Source organism: Dromiciops gliroides, chromosome 5, assembly GCF_019393635.1.
Source record: "Dromiciops gliroides isolate mDroGli1 chromosome 5, mDroGli1.pri, whole genome shotgun sequence".
NCBI lineage: Eukaryota > Metazoa > Chordata > Mammalia > Microbiotheria > Microbiotheriidae > Dromiciops > Dromiciops gliroides.
This window is the reverse complement of record NC_057865.1, coordinates 82,893,017-82,916,640: the sequence shown is the minus strand read 5'-3', so window position 1 is coordinate 82,916,640 and position 23,624 is coordinate 82,893,017. Positions and strand designations below refer to the sequence as shown.

Genomic DNA, 23,624 nt, shown 5'->3' with positions numbered 1-23,624 from the left:
AAATCAGGGTGCTCTGCAGCATAATATTCTCCCCAACTCCTTCCATGGGGAAAAGTGCAAATAAGAGCAGATAAAAGGCTAGATGGAAAAGTTCCTCTCTTTTACTTTAATATTTACTAGGTTATTTTAGTAAGTTCAGTCTTCCAAATAATCAAACAAATAAATAAAAGCAGAAAAAAGCCATCTCAGAGTCTCAGATTTAAAAAATCAGCACAGTACCTGAATGGCGGTACTGCAGATGCTGGCATAAAAGACAGTAACATAAATAATGGAATCTTGCAACGATCATCCTAAGAATAAGAAAAAAAATGCATTAACAAATAATGTAAAATGTTGAATGCCTCTATCAAAAGACAGAGTTACCATTAAGTTTTAAGTAATATTACAGATAATATTTAACAAATTGTGTAGGTTTTGGGGGGAGGGTGGGGGGCTGTTTCCCAAAAGCAATTTTTTTTTAAATTTTTTTTTTTTTTGCGGAGCAATGGGGGTTGTGACTTGCCCAGGGTCACACAGCTAGTAAGTGTCAAGTGTCTGAGGCCGGATTTGAACTCAGGAACTCCTGAATCCAGGGCCAGTGCTTTATCCACTGCGCCACCTAGCTGCCCCCCAAAAGCAATTTTGAAATTATGAATATCATTCACTTGAAAAGGTCCTTAGCAACTACTTAGTCCAACTTAATTCCTAAACAAGAATCCCCTTTATAACACAGGCAACAGGTCCTCATTCATCCTTAATTTAAAGAAGTAAAGGGAAGAATTTAAGGGGTAACCCACTTCTTCAACAGGGTATTCCACTTCTGGATATACATATATGATTTCAAAGTTTTTTCTCACCTTTACTATAAATCTGTCTCTGTATTTTTAGCTAATTACTACTACTTCTATTCTAGGGGCATGCAGAAAAGGTCTAATGTAATTTCCACATGGCAGACCTTAAAACACTTTTTAGATAGCTACCATAGCTAAATCTTCTGTCCCAGGCCAAACATCCATGTTTATTTCAACTGTTCTTCAGGGCATTCACCATTCTGGCCACATTTCTGAAGAAACTCAGCTATTTCAATATATGATGTTCAAAACAACTGTGATATTTAGTTTGATACTCACTGTAAAGTGCTTAAGGTACTCTGGAAGCACAGAAGCAAACTTGCTGATGGTGTAAGCTTTTGCTTCTTTATTATGTTCCAAAGTTTTAGTAATGCTTTTCCACAGAATTACAATGACTTCCAATAAACCTGCCATAGAGGGTATGTCATTTATTGACAATGTATTCTCCAGTACCTAAAGAGAAAATAATTTTAGTATAAAAAAGTAAAATAAAAAAAATACTCTCTACCACTTAAAAACAAATTTTAGAAACACACAGCTAACGGATTCCTTAAGAAGTCACCTAGTCTACCAACTATGCCTCTAACAAGATGTTGTCTCAAAAATACAAGAAACTATTCTGTTGTCAAGACAGCCAATACTGAGTAAAAATCATTTAAAATCATACTATGAAATACAGAGTAAAACTAAAAGATATTTCAAAAAAAAAATGGAAAAATTCCCAAAAACCTAAGTTTGAATCATTTCCTTTCCCTACTTTCAGGACAAAGAAAATAATCCTGTGAGAGCAAAAACTGCCCTTTACTTTTACCACATTGACTGGCTTACAATGCATGTATTTATGTTCATTATAAACTTTAATTATAATATATTCACATGAAGGCCTATGAAATTTCATGTACTTAAAATTTAATCTGTCCTAAGGCACATACACACAAAAACCAAAAGAGTATAAAACACGTATAAATATATGAGGGAACAAAATTTTCTTAGAACCTTTTAATTATGAATTGGGCTACTCTATTGATTACTGATCATGGAGAATTTCTCCTCAATCACATAAAGCTTTAAAAAATGCAAAAAGCAGTATTTTACTTGTCTAACACAGATATTCCTGTATTGGAGGTACCAGGATTAAATACTGAATTAAACCACATATATTTGAATTTAGTATCTAACACTTCATTTTACTTAAAGAATTTAGAGATCCTATGCTGCCACCATTGTGTTTTGAAAAGTCGCCCTTTATATAGTGTTATGTCTAAAGTACACCAATTAGCTTATGTCCATCAGCAATTAACAATATGGTTCATAACTTTATCTTGCTCTCTACAGTCTTTAACAAGAATGTCAGTTATAGGAATATAATAAAAATATAATGCCACAAACACCCATGGTATATTATTTTGCTAATTAGAGGCAAATATACAATTGTCTGATAAACATGTTCCAGAATTCACTTTTTTAAAATTCAACACAATTTTCTGAATAATTATTGTTGTCCCCCAAACCTAGAATGTACTCACCTCATCTCTGTTTTATAGTCTGTTCCTTTATGATGGAGCTCAAGCCCTATATTCTACATGAATCCTTTCCTGATCCCCTTACCTGTTAGTACCCTTGCTCTCACAGTACCTTATATATAACTACTTAGCATACAATTATATTTATTTGCTTTATATTTGTGCTACATACATTTTTTACAAGTATTTGCTATCTCTTCCAAAACAAGCACTAATTAAGCATTTACTAAATGTCAGAAACTATGCTAAGGACTGAGGATACTAATACAAGTAAAAAGAGATTCCCTAACCTCAAGGAATTTACACTCTCCTGGGGAAACCAACAAACAAAATGGAGTAGAAAGAGTTGAAGGTAGAAAATGAAAGTCCCTGAGATAGGGGTATGATTTTAAAGTCCAGGAAAAGTCAGGAACACGGCAAGCTGAGGAGCGAAGGAAGATTAGCCCATGCTTAAAATGAAGGCTACAGGAGGATCTCACAAATGGGAGAAAGAGGGGCATGCCATACAGGGAGATATTCAATGGTGAGAAGGCCATAGCAGGCTATTCATGGGTAAAGAGACTGCAGGCATTAAGGGAATTACATTCGAATGTAAGCTCCTTGTAAAAAGGGACAGTTTCATTATTTGTATTTCCTAATACATAGTAGGTCCTTAATAAATGCTTGTTATTAGATTCTATGAGACAGAAGGGAAGAGGGAATATATTTCAGGCACAGAAGACAATCAGTGCAAAGGTATAGAAAAAGAAGATGGGGGATCCTGTGTTAGGAACAGAAATAAAACCATGTTGGCTATATTACTGGACATGGGAAAGGGAAGAGTATACAATACAGCTAAATAGGTTGTGGTAAGGATGTGAAGAGCTTTAAAAACTAAATAGGAGAGCTTATATATGCTTCTAGAGGTCAATAAGGAGGCACTAGAATTGACAATAGGTGAGTCATATAGTTAGAGAAGCAATGTCATGTGTGAGGAACAGAGAGAGAAGGTAAATCTGGCTAAATTACAAAGTACAGGAGGAGAAGTATTATCTACTAAGACTGTAAAGAAAGATTGGGGCTAGGTTATGTAGGGCTTTAAAAGCTCTTACGCCAAAGGAGTTTTATATCTGTTTTTAATAAAAATAACTACATTTACATAGTGCTTTAAGGTTTCTAAAGCACTGTGCAAATGTTATTTCATTTGATCCTCACAACAATCCTGTGAGTTTGGTGCTATTATTTATCCCCATTTTACAAATGAAGAAACTAAGTTATGTAAGTGACCTGCCCGGATCACACAGCTATTGTCTTAGATGAGATTTAAACTCGGGTCTTCCAGTTTTCTTAACCATCACCTATCTGCAGAGTTAAGAAGTGGAGTCACGAAGGCAGAGACAAGATGATAGAGAGGATCCAGGAAGTTGCCTGAGCTCTCTCCAGGTTCCCTCAAAAACCAATTTTAAATCAAGCCTCTAAATAGATTCTGGAGTGATAGAACCCACAAAAAGATGGATTGAAACAATTTTCCAGCTCAAGATAACTCGAAAGAACTTCAGGAAAGGTCATTCTCATTTGGGTAGAAGGGGCATGCAGCCCAGCACAGGGAGTGTCCAGACTAGCTATCTATCAGGAGGTGCTTAGCCTACAGCACAAATCAGCAACTGAGGGCCCGTGGACCTGCCTCAGCAGGCTGGTGGCATTAGCAGGGCAGCTGTGAGGTCTCTAGTCCCAGCAGAGAAGGGAAATGGCCAAGCCAGCACAGTAGGCAAGCCATTAAACCCAGAGACCACAGCACAGAATGCCAGTGGACAGGTCTTTGGCTCCCAGTGCAAGAAGCTTGGGACAATATACCCTGTACCCCAGGAGCAGAGCTCAATTTTAATAAGTTACAAAATAGGCTTAAAAAATTAGTAAAAGGGGCAGCTAGGTGGCGTAGTAGATAGAGCACTGGCCCTGGATTCAGGAGTACCTGAGTTCAAATCCAGCCTCAGACACTTAACACTTACTAGCTGTATAACCCTGGGCAAGTCACTTAACCCCAACTGCCTCAAAACAAAAACAAAAAAATGTTTTAAAATTTTTTTAAATTAGAATTAGGCAAGTGGAATCTAATTATTCTATGAGGCCTCAAGAATTAGTCAAGCAAAATCAAAAGAATGAAAAAAAAAAGAAGAAAATGTAAAATACCTCATTTTTTTGAAAAAACAACTGACCTGGAAAATAGATCCAGGAGAAATAACTTAAGAATTATTGGACTGCCTGAAAGCCATGATCAAAAAAAGAGCCTGGACAGTATCTTTCAAGAAATTATCAAGAACTGCCCTGATATCCTGGAACTAAAAGGTAAAATAGTCATTGAAAGAATCCACCAATGACCTCCTGAAAGAGATCCCAAAATATAAATTCTAAGGAATACTGTAGCCAAATTCCAGAATTACTAGGTCAAACAGAAAATACTGCAAGCAGCCAGAATGAAACAGTTCAGATATCAAGAAACCAGTCAGGATTACACAGGACTCAGCAACTTCTAATTGAAAGTATCAGAGATCTTGGAATATGATATACTGGAAAGAAAAGGAGCTTGGATTACAACGAAGAATCAACTACCCAGCAAAACTGATCATAATCTTTCAAGGGATGAGATGGTCATTCAATGAAATAGGGGATTCTTAAACTTTCCTGATGAAAGGACCGGAGTTAAATAGAAAAATCTGATCTTCAAATAGAAGACTCAAGAGAAGCACAAAAAGCTAAACAGGAAAGAAAAAAAAGTGTTATTCAATAAGGTGAAACTGTTAATATACCTATATGACAGGATGATACTTGTAAATCTTGAGAACTGTATCTCTATTATGGCAATTAGAAGGAATATATACATAGACAGAGGGTGTGGGTATAAGTTGACCTATGTAATGATATAAAAAAAAATAAGAGGTGAAAAAGAAAAGAATTGTAATGGGAGAAGAGGAAAGGGGGAGGCAGAATAGGATAGATTATATCACAGTGAAGAGGCACAAAAGACCTATTATAGTAGAGGGGGAAAAGGGAGGGGGTGAGCATTGTTCAAACCTTACTCTCACTGGATTTGGCTCAAAGAGTAAATAACATACACACTCAGTTGGTTATACAAATCTATCTTACTTTTAAGGAAGTAGGAGGGGAAACAGGAAGTAAAAAAGGGAAAAGGGAGGAAGGTGATAAGAGGTAGGGCAGAAAGGAGGGCAAAAGTAGGAGGGGAAAGGGGAAAGAAAAGGGAGGGGGAGCTAATAGAAGAGAGGACTGATTGAGGGAGGCAGTGGTCAGAAGCAAAACACTAGTGAGGAGGGAAAGAGTGAAAACAGAGAAAAGTATAAATGGTAGGAAAATAAAGAGAGGGAAATACACAGTTAATAATCAAAACTGTGAATGTAAATGGGATGAATTCTCATAAAATGGAAGTGAATAACAAAGTACATTAGAAACCAGAATCCTACAATATGCTGTTTACAAGAAACACATTTGAAGCAGAGAGATACACACTCAGTAAAGGTAAAAGGTTAGAGTATAATACATTATGCTTCAGCTAAAGTAAAAAAAAAGCAGGGGGAGCAATCCTGATCTTAGACAAAACAAAAGCAAAAACAGATCTAATTAAAAGAGATAAGAAAGGAAATTACTTCTCGCTAAAAGGTACTATAGACAATGAAGTAATATCAATACTATACATATATGCACCAAGTGGCAGAACATTGAAATTCTTAGAGAAGTTTAATTAGTTACAGGAAGAAACAGATAGCAAAATTATACTGAAAGGGACCTCAAGATCACCCCCTCCTCTCAGAACTAGATAAATCTAACCATAAAATGAACAAGAAAGAAGTTAAGGAGGCAAACAGAATTTTAGAAAAGTTAGATATGATAGACCTTGGAGAAAACGGAATATGGATAGAGGAATATATACCTTTTTCTCAGCAGTACATGGCACCTACACAAAAACTGACCGTGTATTAGACATAAAAACCTGACAATCAAATGCAGAAAGACAGAAATGGTAAATGCATCCTTTTCAAATCATGATGTAATAAAAATTACATGTAATAAAGGACCATGGAAAGATAGATTAAAAATTAATTGGAAACTAAATCATCTAATCCTGAATAAGTCGATTAAACAACAAATCATAGAAACAATCAATGATTTGATCAAAGATAATGACAATACTGAGACAACATACCAAAATTTATGGGATGCAGCCAAAGTAGTACTTAGGGGAAATTTTATATCTCTAAGTGATTACCTGAACAAAACAGAGAAAGAGATCAATGAAATGGCATACAATTTAAAAGGTTAGAAAAAAGAATAAATTAAAAATCCCCAATTAAGGGGCAGCTAGGTGGTACAGTGGATTCAGGAGGACCTGAGTTCAAATCCAGTCTCAGACACTTACTAGCTGTGTGAACCTGGGCAAGTCACAACCCTCATTGCCCCACAAAACAAAACCAAAAAATCCCTAATTAAATACCAAATTTTAAAATTCTGAAAATTAAAGGAGAGCTTAATAAAATTGAAAGTGAGAAAACTATTGAACTAATAAGTAAAACTAAGAGCTGGTTTTATGAAAAAAAAAAACAATAAAATAGATGAGCCTTTGGTTAATGTGATTTTTTAAAAAAAAGAAAGAAAACCAAATCACTAGTATCAAAAATGAAAGGGGTGAATTCATGCCCAACAAAGAGTAAATTAAAGCTATAATTAAGCTATTTTGCCCAACTATAGGCAAAATTTGACAATCTAAATGAAATTAGTATTTATAAAAATATAAATTGCTCAGACTGACAGAGAGGAAATAAAATACTATAATAAGCCCATTTTAGAAAAAAGAAATTAAACAAATCATCAATGAACTCCCTAAGAAAAAATCTCCAGGGCCAGATAGATTTACAAGTAAATTCTACCAAACATTTAAAGAACAATTAATTCCAATACTATATAAAAACTGTTTGGAAAAATAGATCAAGAAGGTGTCCTGCCTAATTCCTTTTGAGACAAATATGGTGCTGATACCTAAACCAGGCAGAGCCAAAACAGAGAAAGAAAATTGCAGACCAGTTTCCCTAATGAATATTACTGAAAAAAAAAATTAAATAAAATATTAGCAAAGGGATTACAGATTATCACCAGGATTATACGTTTTGACCAGGTGGGATTTGACCAGGAATTCAGGGCTAGTTCAGTATTAGGCAAACTATCAGCATAGTTGATCACATCAACAAGAAAACTAACAGAAATTATATGATTATCTCAACAGATGCAGAAAAAGCTTTTGACAAAATACAGCACCCATTCCTATTAAAAACACTAAAGAGCATAGAATAAATGGAGTTTTCCTTAAAATGATAAGTAGTATTTATCTAAAACCACCAACAAGTATTATATGTAATTGGGATAAACTAGAAGCTTTCCCAATAAGATCGGGGTGAAACAAGGATGCCCATTATCACCATTATTATTCATGTTGTACTAGAAATGTTAGCTTCAGCAGTAAGAAAAGAAAAAGAAATTGAAGGAATTGGAATAGGCAATGAGAAAACAAAACTATCACTCTTTGCTGATGATAAGATAGTATGCTTCGAGAACCCTAGAGAATTAACTAAAAAACTACTTGAAATAATTAACAACTTTAGCAAAGTTGATGGATATAAAATAAACCCATATAAATTTCTATATATTTCCAACAAAGTCCAACAGCAAGAGATAGAAAGAGAAATTCCATTTAAAATAATATAATATAACAATATAAAATACTTGGGAGTCTACCTGCCAAGTAAAACCTAGGAATATATGAACATAATTACAAAATTATTTTTACAAAAATAAAATCAGATCTAAACAATTGGAAAAATATCAATAGCTCATGGGTAGGCTGAGACAACATAATAAAAACGACAATTCTACCTTAATTAATTTACTTATTCAGTGCCATGCTAATCACACTACCAAAAACTTACTTTACATATATAGGAAAAATAACAACAAAATTAATCTGGAAGAACAAAAGGGCAAGAATATCAAGGGAATTAATGAAAAAAATGCAAAAGAAGGTGTCCTAGCTGTACCAAACCTAAAACTATATTATAAAGCAGCAATCATCAAAACTATTTGGTACTAGATAAGAAACAGAGTGGTAGATCAGGGGAATAGGTTAGGGACACAAGACACAGTAGTAAATGACTAAAGTAATCTGTTTGATAAACCCAAAGATTCCAACTTCTGGGATAAGAACTCACTATTTGACAAAAACTGCTGGGAAAACTGGAAAACAGAACAATAGAAACAAGGCACAGATCAACATCTCACACTGTATAACAAGATAAGGTCAAAATGGGTAGATGATTTAAACACACAGGGGTGATACCATAAACAAATTAAGAGAGCAAGGAATACTTTACCTGTCAGATCTATGGAGAAGGGAAGAATTTTTGACAAAATAAGAGAAAGAGAACATTATGAAATGCAAAATGGATCATTTTGATTACATTGAATTAAAAAGGTTTTGCACAAACAAAACCAATGCAACAGAGATTAGAAGGAAAGCAGAGAGCTGGGAAAATTTTTATAGCCAGTGTTTCTGTTAAAGACCTCATTTCTCAAATATATAGAAAACTGAGTCAAATTTATAAGAATACAAGTAATTCCCCAATTGAGAAACGGTCAAAGGACACAAACAGGAAGTTTTCAAATGAAAAAATTAAAGTTACTTATAGTCAAATGAAAAAATGCTCTAAAATACTACTGATTAGAGAAATGCAAATCAAAACAACTCTGAAGTACCACCTCATACCTATCAGATCAGCCAATATGAAAGAAAAGGAAAATGATAAATGTTGGAGAAGATGTGGGAAAACTGGAACACTAATACATTGCTGGTGGAGTTGTGAACTGATCCAACCATTCTGGAGAGCAATTTGGAACTATGCCCAAAGGGTTATAAAACTGTGCATACCCTTTGATCAGCAATACCACTACTTGATCTGTATCCCAAAGAGATTATAAACAAGGTTAAAGGACCCACATGTACAAAAATATTTATAGCAGCTCTTTTTGTGGAACCAAAGATTTGGAAATTATTGGGATGTCCATCAACTTCATAATGGCTGAACAAGTTGTGGTATATAAATATAATGGAATAATTACAGGCAGGCAGATTTCAGAAAAACCTGGCAAGATTTACTTGAACTGATACTGATTAGAGTGAGCAGAGCCAGAACATTTTACCCAACAACAGCAACACTATGCAATGATCAACTATGGTGAACTTAGCTCTTCTCAGCAATGTAATGCTTTCAAGACAATTCCAAATAACTCATAATGGAAACTGTTCTCCATATCCAGGAAAAGAAATATGGAGTCTGAATGCAGATTGATACACACTATTTTCACTTTTTTGTTATTTTTTTTCGCTCATGGTTTTTCCATTTTGTTCTGATTCTTTTTTCACAACATAACTAATGTGGAAATATATTTAATATGATTGTACTGTATAACATATCGGATTGTTTGCTGTTTTGGAGAGGGAGGAAGGAAGTGAGGAAGAAAAATTTGGAACTCAAAAATCTTACAAAAATTAATGCTGAAAACTATCTTTACATGTAATTGTAAAAAAATATTAAGATGGAAAAAATAAAAAACAAATTTTTTAAAAAATGGAATCACTTGGTCGGATCTACATTTAAGGAAAATTACTCTGGCAGCAGCACACAGAATGAGCTGGCATGCAGAGAGACTTGAGGCAGGAAAGTCAATTAGGTAGCTACTTCAATAATACAGGTGAGGGGTAATGAGGATCTGAACTAAGGTGATTAATGGTGATTAATGATATAAGATGTAGGATGCCAGAAATGTTGTGAAGGTAAAAAGGGAAAGATGGAAAAACTGGCTAGATATGTCAGGTGAGAGAAGAGTGAAGAGCCAAATTCACTAAGGTTATCAATTTGGGAGACTAGAAGAATGGTAGTGCCTTTGACAAAAATAGGGAAGCTTGTAGGAGGGGAGGGTTTCCTGATCCCTTTAATTATTATAGTGTCCTCTCTATATCAAGCTCCCTAATATTTAACTATTTTGTTTTTATTTGTTTTAATGTTCCTTATATGTATTCTGTACATACTTATATATGTCCTTACTTCTGCCCCCAATAGAATATAAGTTCCTTGTGAAAAGATTGCTTCATTCTTTGTATATGTAGCCCCAAGACTTAGTACAATATCTAGTACATACCACTTATTTAATAAATACCCGCTGATTGAGGCAAAACACTAGTCTTCTTGCTCTCCCTCACAAATAATACTCCCATCTCCCATTTCCATGCCTCTGCACTAACTGTACCTGGCTCTACCTGGAATGAATGCCTTTCTCAATACCATCTTAAACGTTCTTGTTTCTTTTGAAACTCCATTCAGGTGATGGCTACTATACAAAGCCTTTCCTAATCCCTCAATCTGCTGATACCCTACCTTCAAAAAAATTTACTGCCTAATTGTGTGTGTGTATGTCTATGTCTGTATGTCTGGATATATAGATATATACACACACACACATACATACATGCAGGCATGTTTTCTCTCCTGATCAATGGTAAGTTCCTTCAAGAAAGGTTTTGTTTTTTTCCATTTTTGTCTTTGTATGCCAAGTGCCTGGCAACCACATAAGTAGATACCTAGTAGATGTTTACTTGTTGACTGGTTAAATAGAACAAAGGTTAAAAGAGAAGCAAAGATGAGGAAATAAAACCACATGTTAAGACTGACATTATAACTTTAATTGAAGCCTTTCTCTAAAAAATATGACATCAACAGAAAAATATCAATATTAACTTTCAAGTTTCTACATAGTATCCACTTAAAGGGCACCAGAAAACAGTAGTTACATTTGGTAACCAGGCTAAGATTCTATTCTACTTACAGTTATATTCTCTTTTTCCATTTCTTCATCCTCTTCCCGATATTCTCTTAGTGCCTTCTGGATACAGGCACTTAAGCAGTGACGGACAACATGAATTAACTTTGCTATAATTACAAAGATACAAAGACAAGTAACATGATTGATATACACACCTCTCTGTCCAAAAGAAATATTCTGAAAATGAACTGTCATCTCAATTAGTTAGAATTCATTTTAAGGTGGGATTATAGGGAAGAAGTATATTATTAATACTCACCATCCCTCTCATTTCAGTAGTAATTTAAAACTTTGCACAAAGCTTTTCCAGAACAATCCTTTGAGGTAGGTAACATCAATATTATTCTCATTCAATAGATAAAGTAACTAAGTCCCCAAGAAGTCAAATTGCTTGCCCAGGGGTACACACAGGTCTTTCTGGCTCCAAGACCAGCTCTTTTCCCACTTTTCAAAATGACTACCCCTAAGTAATACATTCAAATACTGAATGAAAATTACTGAAAAATATATAACATCAATTATTCTTACTTTAACTTATGAAATAAGATAAAATAAAATTTGCAGAAAAAAGAAACATGTGTCATTTACCTATGTTGGTGGCAGCAGTGTGTTCATGAGCATACTTATAAAACTTTCTGGCTGCAGCAGGATTCATCTGTATTAATGTGACACAGCGTTCACACCATACGTCCTCTGGTTGATTAACAGGCAAGAAAGAATTAAAGAGAAGGTGTACTAGGCGCTGAGACACAGGCCGTGAATCAATTTCCAGACGGGTCAGAAGATGCTCCATGCTGCAAATTTTCCAAAACTTTAAAAAGAAAACAAATGTGGAAAAAAAACAGTCTATCATTCTATAAAGAGGGAAGGTTTAGATCAGTTCCTATAGCATTATTGAAAAAATCTTAATTGGAATTAAGAATATTGTTCATCAAATTGTGGTGTACAATTGTGATGGAATGCTACTGTGCTATAAAAAATGATGAGCAGAATGCTTTCAAAAAACCTGAAAGACATATAAAACGATGCAAAGTGAAACAAATGTACTGGGTACAAAGTAACAGCAATATTGTAAGATGATCAGCTGTGAATGATTTAGCTATTCTCAGCAATAAGGACTTAATGACAAAAAATACTACCCATCCCCAGACAAAGAACTGATGCTGTCTGAATACAGACTGAAGCACTTGTTTTACTTTATTTTTCTTGAGGGGTTTTTTTTGGTCCATGTTTTCTTTCACAACATGACTAATATTGGAAATATGTTTTGCATGACTACACATGTATAGCCTATATCAAATTGCCTGCCTTCTCAATGAGAGGGGTGGGGAGGGAGAAAGGAAGAGAATTTGGAACTCAAAGTTTTAAAAATGGATGTTAAAAATTACTTTTGCATGTAATTGGGGGGAAAAAAATAAAATACTGAACATAAAAAAGAGTATCTTTCATGTACTTTTCATAAGAAATTACTTCATTTGAAATTACCATAGCAACATTTTTCATAATTGCCATCTTGAAACACTCTAAGTAATATATCTATATATTATGCCAATTTTTATCTGTTAAGTTAAACAATTTAACTCTGAAAAACAGGAAATGGAAAAAGTTAAAGGCATTTAAAAATAATCTGATAATTACCATTTCTTAGAGAATTTCGTGGCTGGAAGGAACTCAAGGGTACATCTAGACAAATATCCTCATTTTATAGACAAGCAAATTATTTAATCAACATAGAAAAGGGGCCAAAGTGAGGGTCAGAAAATACTTCAACTAAACATATAACTGAACGGCAAAGCAAGGAGAAAGAGCATTTGGGTGGCCTATCTACACCCACACCTTTTTGTTGACTTCTGGGTGATCATGAACTTCAATTCTTTGGCAACTATGTTCCTTGACTCAGATCCATTAAAACATAACTGGATATGGGTGTTAAAAGGATTGACTTTTGTTGCCAGGAGTTACTCAAAGGAATGCACTATTTCCTAATGGCAATCCAGCTTGCTCCCCTAATTATGTCCCATCTCCAGGCTAAATTCACAGCCATTTACATTTTTCTCTAAGTGATATATCTTGATGGATGAACTCTACAGAATCTCCTTACCTACAAAACAGAGGTTGAACAACGGGCATTCTTCATCCCTCTGCTTTTTCCTCGCTATTCAAGCCAAACGATTTAAACTGACTATTTAGGAAACTCTACTTTTCTTTCTCCTTGACTTGATACGATCAAGTACAATGTCATCCGTAAAGCATTGCATCTAGAAGACTTCGCCATCTGCAGAGAGTTCCCCTTCATTATGGAACTCTGAACTGTATATGACAGCACAAGGGTGGTTATCAAGTTTATGATTCCTTGTTTCTTGCTTCTTTTTACTTTAATGGTGAAATTCATTAGTTACCTCATAACTTTTAAAATATCTTATGATTTTCACTTACGCATGGTAGACACTTTGTTGGAGAGACTATTAAAACAAGTGATTTATTAGTCAATAAATAAGAACTGTGAATTTTTATAGTATCTATATATTTCAACAAATTAAGTGTCTTATTAAGTGTTTCCAAGAAGGTCTCCAGTTCTTCCTTCTTTGCAAATGATCTTGGAGTATAATGAGGAGCAGTGAGTGGAAGCTTCAAAAGGAGATAATTCTAGCTGATGTAAAGAAACATTTCCTAATAATTAGTGCCTTCCAAAATAAACAGGCTGCCTTAGGATACTGTGGATTTCCTTTTACTCAGGATCTTTAAGTAAAGGCTGAACGAAGAATTGCTAGATACATGTACTGAGGTCCCTTATCACTCTAAAAAGTGTCTAAGGAAGTAGAAGGAAAAAAAATATTGCTCTGAATTTTACATTGCCTCATATATTTATAAAGCCTAAATTATCCTTTGTAGCTATAAATCCCTAGGGAGTTGCTCTGCTGTTTAGTATACTGTTAGTTCTGATACCAGCTATATTTGCTAATTAGCTGCAATTTCGATTTTGATCTCAGTGCTTTTAAGCTTGTTTAAAATTCAAAATTAATCAAACAGCATATATTCTACAAATAATTTAAGTATATTTATTTTATCTTAAGATACCAATTTAAACAGTTTCCCTTTCCTTGGACCAGTGAGTAATTTAAAACCATAAATGAAAAGTACTAAAATTACAAAGCTGATATTTCAAGTACTACAATCTGCCATAATAAAGACAGGAGCTTTATTGGGTACATTCACGTAGAATATTTTCTACTACATGTAACTCTCAGTAAAGCAAATCTGTTGGAATATGTACTTTTCAGTTAAATGAAAAAAACAAAATAAAATTGCTTCCCTTCCAAAAACGGCACCCTATTTAGTGCAAAAAACTTAATGCTTCCTTCATTTTTCTTCATTTAATTAATAGTAAAACACAGAACAGTTTGTTTGATAAGATAATTAAAACAAAATTTTCTGAGAGCTAAAATGGTTCGAAAACTAATTTCTTTCCTTCTTACCTCCTCCCACAATAATCTACTACCTCCTCATAACCAATTCTCATAATCTTTTGTCTTCCTTCAAGCCTCAGTTCAAGTGTCATCTCCATCTCAGCCTTGCCTGATTGACTCAATTGTGAATGTTCTCTCCCTCTTCAATTTTCCTTGTACTATAGTTAATTGTCCCCCACTTCCAGTAAGATCCAAGGGCAGGGCCTTGTTTCATTTTTTTCTTCTCATCCCCAAGCATGAGAGGCAGTATGGCGTCATAGAAAGGAAGCAGGCCTTAAACACAGGAAGACTTTGGTTCAGGTTCTACCTCTGACACATAACAATTGTGTGAGCATGGACAAGTCACTTGATCTCTGGAACTCTAAGACTAGTAGCAGCAAATTCAAATAGAGGCTCCCTGCTAGAACACACTGACCTAGAAAACCACAAATGAATTATCTCTATTTTATAGTATTCTTATTTTTTTTCTTAAGTATTTCCAAGTTACGTTTTAATCTGGTATAGGCCACTCGGGAGTTTTGGAGGCCTGCATGCTGCCAGGAGTTTGACATCTCTGCTCTAAGACTCTAAGATACAAACCTGAATTTGTAGAGAGAGTTTACTTACCAGCAAGTTCTCTATACTACTGAAATCACAAATCCAAGCCCTATCCCAATCTTCAGAACCAAGCACAGTACCTTATATATAGTAGGTAATTAATAAATGTTTACTTAATTAAACTGAAAATTCATTGATATTATATCTAGAACCATCAAAAAAGTGTATACGTACATTCCCCCAAAGCCCCAAGATGACACAAAATAATTGGCCAAACACAATAGTGATTCGTCTGTTTAAACTAAGAGAGTGTTAAATATCTGGACTAGGAATACTAACTTATTACTCGAAGTTCCTTTGACTTTTTGTTTGGTAAAATATTGATAAGTCTCATTTCAAATTTATCTTCTGAATTATCTTAGGCAAGTTAAATTTACCCTACCTTTGCAGCCCTGACAGCTTTAATTTTCAGCAGCAGATCAACAAAAGCTACTCTCACTTTTTCAGAATTGTCATGGAGACTGTATTTTAGAGTTGGCAGAAGCTGTTCTAGTAATGGGTGGCTTAGTTTATTGTCCAAAAGTATCGGCAAACACTGCAACAAAACAGCAACAAAATACATTTCAAAAAAGGAAAACTCCATAAGAAGGCCAAATAAGAAAAACAAATTCAGATTATTTTTAGAATTATTAAGCTAAATTACAGATATACAGAAACTTTGTCTTGGAAAAAATTTTAGATGTCATTTAATCCAATCCTCTGCCATATCTGTTCAGCCTCTGCTTTGAGGCTTCTGCTGACTGAGAACTTAGTACCTTGTAACTTTGGATAGATAACCTCAGTTTTTTCATTTGAAAATTAGGGGCTTAGGGTAGGGGTTCTTTAAGGCCCCTTTCATGTCTAAAACCTCAAAAGACAGCTCATTACATTTTTATATAGGTTTAACCCTTAAAGTTGTCTTAAGTTTAACAAAATCTGCTTTCTTGTAACTTCCAAATACTGGTCTTAGTGCAGCCACACATAAATACACATCTTTCACACAACATAATCCTCATATTATTTGAAAATAGCTATGAAATCACCTAAGTTTTCTTCTATAAACATATTCAATACTTAAACCATTATGAAAATGACATGGCTTCAAGGACCACCATCCTGGTCACCTTAATTTGAATGCGGTCTTGTCAAAGTTTTTCTTAAAATGCACATACAGAACTGAAATCCATGTTTTTTGTTTCTAGCATAAAAGTAAAATGTGATTATTATGTTCCTTGTTCCAGACAGTACACTTCTATTAATGTGGCCTCACATCAAAAATAGAATTTTTTTTTTGTGGCTTCATTTACAGTGTCCATTAACACTGAACTTGCAATCCACTAAAACTCCCATATTGTTTTCAAATGAATTATTGCATATTAATATCTCCACATCAATGTCATTGCTAAACTTATGCAACTAGCTATTTCAATCTAAATAAAGGACTTTAATTTTATACATATTAAACTTGACCTTGTCAGATTCAAATGACTGTTCCACCCTGGTGAAATTATTTTAAACTGATTCTGCTATCCAAAAAATCAACTATTTTTACCAGTCTTCTTGTGTCACTTGAAAATGTGATCAGCAGTTCTTCATTCAACATATAAGTTTCCCTGGACTTACTACCAATGATAATGGAAGAAATGAACAAATCTGGCTAATAGTTCAAGTTAATTAAGAAAAGTCAAGATCCTACTAATGGTTGTCTTGCAAAATGCTGAACTTTTTATTAGTTTAGGAAGAAAGTACCTTTCAAAAGTCAAACAATGAAATAATAACATATTTACTACAAGACATTACTTTAGGCAATCAAAATACAGCTCCTCGGTTAGGAAAAATTCAAAGTATATGTTTAATCGACTATCATTCATATCTTCTTTGCATAAAAAAGACATCGTTACATCTAAATTCCCTAATTCTTCCACAAAAGTCTCACTCTGATGAGTCTCTAATTGTGATTTTTGAAGGTTACGCCAATGTCCCACAGACTGTAAATATTCCATTGAAACAGGGCACAGAATCATAGAGTAACAGATTTGGAGCTAGCAGGGATCGTCCAACTCTAATTTTCCAGACAGGAAAAGCCCTCAAATGAAAATGTCTGTCCTCTTAGTAAAAGCTAAAGACAAAGAGGTTCTTCATCAAAGAACTGGCCACTAGGTAACTGATTTGTTTGATTACTACAAGTCATGAAATCTAAAGCATGGGAAGTTTATGATCTACAAAGTTAAAAGGATTACTCAAAATGATAAAATAATGAATCTTTTGAAGTACTGAGGTATTATTAAATTAGAATGGCAAAATTGCCCTGTTTAAAATAGATATGGGAAGGGGAAATTAAATTAATAATGATGGTTCTGCTTTCTAAAATATTACCTTAAAAACAGAGCAGCGAACATCTGCTGAGCTTTTATCAAAAGCTAGGTCTCCAATTATCTTCTTTAGAAGGTCAGCAAGGATGACTGGAGGCATCATTTCCCAGTATTTTGAAGTAATTTTACAAACCCCAAGAATTCCTGTTGAACGAACCAATGGATATGGATCTTCCAAAAGATTCTATAAACAGTCAGGAAAGAAAATAGAAGCTTTATTTTTATAAATAACTTTCATAAGGCAAGTGCCTCAAAAATGCTTCACCCACCTATAACCAGCCTGGCCCCACACCCAAGACCCCTGTCTTGACCAAAAGGTAGGTCCAGGGGCTGGATTTCTGTCCAGCAGATCTTCCTACTCTCCAGTGGCCCCTCACCCTGCTCTTGGAGAGATAATCTATGCAGCACTATAGTCAGACTGAGGCAGAGCTGGCCCAATTGAAGGTAAGTACCTCACCCCACTATAATCAGCCTAAATCTAGGATTCCACTGAGCCCAGCCTTGACAATTAAATAATTACAGGAACTAGACATATGTTATGCAGATACATATCTCCCAATCTCCCTTCCCTCACTCACCATTCAGGATCCCAAGGATTGAGTCATTGGCTGTCTTGGATAAAGCTCTCTTTCTTGAATACAAACCATCCACATTAGCTCCATCCCACCACTACTTATCTCCCACTCTTCCCTCCTCTTACATTGTACCCTCTAGAGCTCCACTCTACCATGAACAAACAGCCCTCCATCACCGGGGAAATGATTTTGCATATAATTTGTGTTTTTATGTGCACATGAAGTATTTCCCACAAATAAAATATCATCTGAAGACAAGGCCTGTTTAACTGGACCCTTGTCTTCCCACTCTCTAGCACGGTGCCTGACACGGTAACTTCTTAATAAATGCCTGAATTGAATATATACTATCATTCATTTTCTTGACTAAATGTGTCAAGTTAATATTTGCTAACAATTCATCTTTGATCCACAAAGAGGAAAAATACAACTTTAAAATGACAACAGAATACCTCATGTCACTGAAATAGCAACTCATGCTCATTAATAAGGATTTAATAGGTATTCACTCTGTGCCAGGCACTGGGCTAAGCACCAGAGACAGGAAAAAATGAAGTCCCTCCTCACTAGTACTAACATTTGAGTGGAGGAAACAGCATTCAAACAACTTTATATACAAGATACAGCCAATATAAAGGAAAGGTAATCTCAGGAAGAAGACACTTGTAAGTGGGAAGAGGCAGAAAAACATAGTTTATGAAAAAAGGTGGGATTCAAGCAGCCTTGAAAGAAGTCCAGAAAGCCACATTTACAGTGCTCTTTTACGTTTGCAAAGCATTTTACATATATTACCTTATCTGATTTTAACAACCCCATGACAAATATTGCTAATATTAATATCCCTATTTAACATATAAGGAAATCAGGGGGCAGCTAGGTGGCACAGTGGATAGAGCACCAGCCCTGGAGTCAGGAGTACCTGAGTTCAAATCTGGCCTCAGACACTTGACACTTACTAGCTGTGTGACCCTGGGCAAGTCACTTAACCCCAATGGCCTCACTTAAAAAAAAAAAAACCATATAAGGAAATCAGAGCTCAGATTAAGTGACTTGTCCATAGCCTCAAAGATAGCAAATGTCAAAGAGAATTATTCAAACCCAGAGTCTAGAAGTCTTGTATTGTTTATGGCTATATCTAGAGGAACATATTCAAAAATACTCAACTATGCAATAATTTGTTTCTGAAGCCCAGAGAATTGAAATTAAATGATTTGCTCAATGTCACACAGTTATCAAGTGAAAGAACCAGGTTTAGAAGTCAAGGTATCTATCCAATTCCAAATCCAGTACTCTGTCAGTTGTACTATGTTGTTTCTCTACTAGCCCATTTTCTTATCTATAAATGGTGAAAACACTTCTACTTCTTCAAAGGGCTGCAGTGAAGAAAACACTTTGATGAAAACCTAAAAGTGTTACATAAAATGTTACTTATTATCGTGAATATGAACTAGTCCTGCCATTTGTAAACTATGAGTATGGCCTTGGGTGAATCAGACCAGTGTAATATCTAATCAGACCATCTCCACCCATTACAGACACAAACTATGTGAGATTTGTTTGTAAATTCACAAAATACATTGCACGAAATTACATTTTTTCTCTATGATAAAAAAGACTGAAGTGCTGTACCTAATGGCACTAGGATAATGCTTCCTAAGATTTTTTTTTTTTTGTGGGGCAATGGGGGTTAAGTGACTTGCCCAGGGTTACACAGCTAGTAAGTGTCAAGTGTCTGAGGCCGGATTTCAACTCAGGTACTCCTGAATCCAAGGCCAGCGCTTTAACCACTGCGCCATCTAGCTGCCCTGTTTCCTAACATTTTTAAAGAGATATAAGAGAAAAGGAAATACAGTACATTATAAGCAAGTAGGTATTACATAACTACAAAAGACTCATCATAGAAAATTTTCTCACTGAGTATCTACCGCTAGCAGATATATTAAGATGAAAATCATTACATGGTGCTATTAATGTAATTAGGAAAGATTGTTTAGAAATAAGAAACAAACATTAGAAAAGAGGCAAAGTTATTTCATTTATTAGCCATTAAAAAGCTCCAATGTTGTATATGTAGGTTCTTCCTTAATATAAACTTTATTCTCCAAGTTAAATCTAAGCTCAACTTTCTAGAAATATATTTCCAAATTGTATATGGCACACATATTTCTGACATCTTCCTAATAACCAACAAGATGAGACTGAAAAATCCCTACAAATGACCAAAGCAAAGTTTACACCACTCATATAGACAACTCTAAGAACCCAGCAAGTAATTTCTGATACCTTATATGTATGCCTAAATGTTAAAAAGACAGACCAGCAGTTTTTTTTGCTTTGTTTTGTTTTTTAGTGAGGCAATTGGGGTTAAGTGACTTCCCCAGGGTCACACAGCTAGTAAGTGTGTCAAGTGTCTGAGGTTGGATTTGAACTCAGGTCCTCCTGAATCCAGGGCCAGTGCTCTATCCACTGGGCCACCTAGCTGCTCCTAGACCAGCAGTTCTTAAACTTTTTTTTCACTGTCTCCCAAACTCACTTGCTTCTTTCTTTTTTTTTCCATTCTATAACCATTCATAAATACATGAATAAATCATCTTTGTCACACAACCCCAAAAGTACTTTCCATACATTATACTGCTTGAGCCTCCCAGTCCTATGAGAATGGAATGCCTTCTATATCACAGATGAGCAAAATGAGGCTAAGAAAATTTCAATGACTTGCCCATGATCACACTGCCAGTAACCATCAGAGAAAGGAACTGAACCCACATCCTCCTAACTCCAAGTTTAATAATTGATTATCTACTATAACACACTGTCTCTTAAGTCTGGCCCATTATCAACCATTTTGACTTTTACTTCACCATTCATTTGACAATCTAAAAAAAGTTTCTTCCTCATGACCTTCACTAACTAAATCCAGCAGCTTCTGCTGATGACATCAATGTCGACAAAAGCACAGACTCAGTCTGCTTTATAGAGATCCACTTTATGATGTTGTTTCCTGGAATGTAATGTATCATAAAATTAGAAACTACCTGTATAAGACAAATTCCCAACACTTGGCTTACCAGATTCCATACTACTGAAATTTCTGCCCTTATTACTAAAGAACTTCAATGACCACATTGTTACAGTTCCTTCAAACTCCCTAATTTCCTAATTCCTCAGCCACCAAATTCCACTCCTTTACTCCACATCAGTCCCATGAAGAGATGCTCATAGACCAAATCTTACCATTACCTACATGTTTCACTTACTTCATGAGAAATAGCATTCCTCTATCTGACCATTACCATAACCTCTAATAACTCCATGCCACCAAAGGCCTCATCTTTCCTAAATCTATTCTTCCTTCTCATGAAGATTGCCTATCCCTCTACCTTTCAGTCCATTACCCCTGCTCTGACTTCACCACTCTCACCTTCCATTTTCAATTCCATCTACTGTTCACTGCTCTCAAATCCCTTACCTCTTGCCTATTCTAAAGCCTACCTCACCCCAACCCTGGCTTATTCCTATCATCTATCTCTTCTGCACCTTATCACAGGTTACCAAACAGAACTGTAGGAAGTGCTTGTTCACAACCACACTTACTTGGTAAAATTCATGTTACCAAAAAAAGAATTTTTTTCTTTCCAGGCAAGATGGCCACCTCAACCAGAGACAGATCACCCAGTTCCTATATACATGCCATTGTAGCAAAACCCTTAAGTTAATTTTAAAAACCCAATGATGATCAAGCAATCCAATGAGAAGCTACATTAAATGATTTATTTCACCCCAGAAATGCATAAAAGAGTCAGCTATGGCAATAGGAAAGAAGACTGTCCACAAAGTCAAAGCCACAACAAGGCAGGCACTCACTGTGACAAGAAACGATACTGACCAGAAATGGCACAAGTAGCCTGTAAGGAATTGTGTCCAGAAGCAAGAAGAGCAGAGAACTTGAGAAAGCCCCAGAGTGGTCAAAAAGCACCAGAATGGGGACCATGAGAGTCCCAGGGAGTGGCAGCATGTAGTAATCAGCACAGTGCACAGACTTGGATAAACCATGAGGTTCTAAAGTCCCTAGCACTCCATCTTAATATAGGAGACAGACCAAACTCATCCAAAACTTAACTCATTATCTTCCTCTGCCCCTTCCCCTCCAATCATACCTGTTTCCACTGAAATCAGCACCATCCTTCCAGTCCCCCAGGTCATATCCTCGGCATTATCCTCCTCACTTTCATTTATCCTATAAATCCAACCACTTGCAAACATGGAGTAAGCCACAAAACCATGCAGAATGGGTCCACTAAATTTATGTTACATAATCTCAACTGGACTCTTACTATGGTATGGCAATCCTTTTATACTTCCCTAATTGATTTGCCATTCCACTAATCACAGTAGCTTTTCCAAACCTTTCCATCTCTCCTCAAACCACCCATGTTTCACCCTCCAACTTCACATTTTATTGAAAAAACTGAGACCATGTACAGAAAGCTCCTTCTTCTCACCACCTCCTCATTTCTTATCACTCAGATACCTTTTACTACTATCTCCTCCTTCACTCCTGTCTGATATAAAGAGGTGGCTCTTCTCCGTACTAAGCTAAACCCCTCCCCATGAACAAGTGATTTGGGTCTGGGCCTGTTCTATGGTACTTTAGGTTCAATAAAAAAAAGTCATTTGTAGGTAATTCAATAGTTAAAAGGAGATTTACTTAGGAAGAGCAGAAGGATAATTCAACAAAGATAGAAACTGAGAACACCTAGAGTTGATTTATAATTCACCAGTTAAGCATCTAAGACCTTTCCAACTCCCAACCCTCACCCCTAGTCCTGTAGGATGCATGTACTCAAGTAATAAGGGAATGACAACAGTCTGAGACCTTATCCCTCCTCACCTTCCCTCCAGTCAAGGAAATATGGAAGAAAGTCTTAATACTTTTTTGTTGGGGTGGGGGGGTGCGGCGGAAGGGCAATGGGGGTTAAGTGACTTGCCCAAGGTCACACAGCTAGTGAATGTCAAGTGTCTGAGGCCAGCTTTGAACTCAGGTCTTCCTGAATCCAGAGTCGGTGCTTTATCCACTGCACCACCTAGCTGCCCCAAGTCTCAATACATTTTAAGGAAAAATCAGTTATCATCTGCATAAAGGAAAGGATTAAGATATTACTCCTACCACAATCCTTATCTCACAAAAAGTGGGTCTTCTTTTGGCTAAGGCAAAAACCTCTTACATAAGTGATCCCATTCTATCCTGTCGTCTCCAGCAGATTGTACCCACCATCACCCACACTCTCACTTATCTTCAGCCTTTCACTGTCTAATAATTACTTTCCTCCATGCCTCCCCCTTTTGTGGCTAATCTTTCCTTCAG

At 35.6% G+C, this 23,624-nt stretch overlaps 1 protein-coding gene across 1 annotated transcript in view; it reads right to left on the bottom strand.

Annotated features, from left to right (window-relative positions):
* Positions 1-23,624, bottom strand: part of NCAPG2 (non-SMC condensin II complex subunit G2) — a 111,575-nt gene that overhangs the window by 50,860 nt on the left and 37,091 nt on the right. Inside the window, exons 13-18 of the mRNA XM_043967735.1 lie at positions 17,689-17,868; positions 15,716-15,868; positions 11,858-12,080; positions 11,273-11,376; positions 1,110-1,283; positions 220-290 (exon numbers count right to left, since the gene is read on the bottom strand). Coding sequence (XP_043823670.1) covers positions 220-290; positions 1,110-1,283; positions 11,273-11,376; positions 11,858-12,080; positions 15,716-15,868; positions 17,689-17,868 — 905 coding nt within the window. The remainder of the gene's footprint in view (positions 1-219; positions 291-1,109; positions 1,284-11,272; positions 11,377-11,857; positions 12,081-15,715; positions 15,869-17,688; positions 17,869-23,624) is intronic.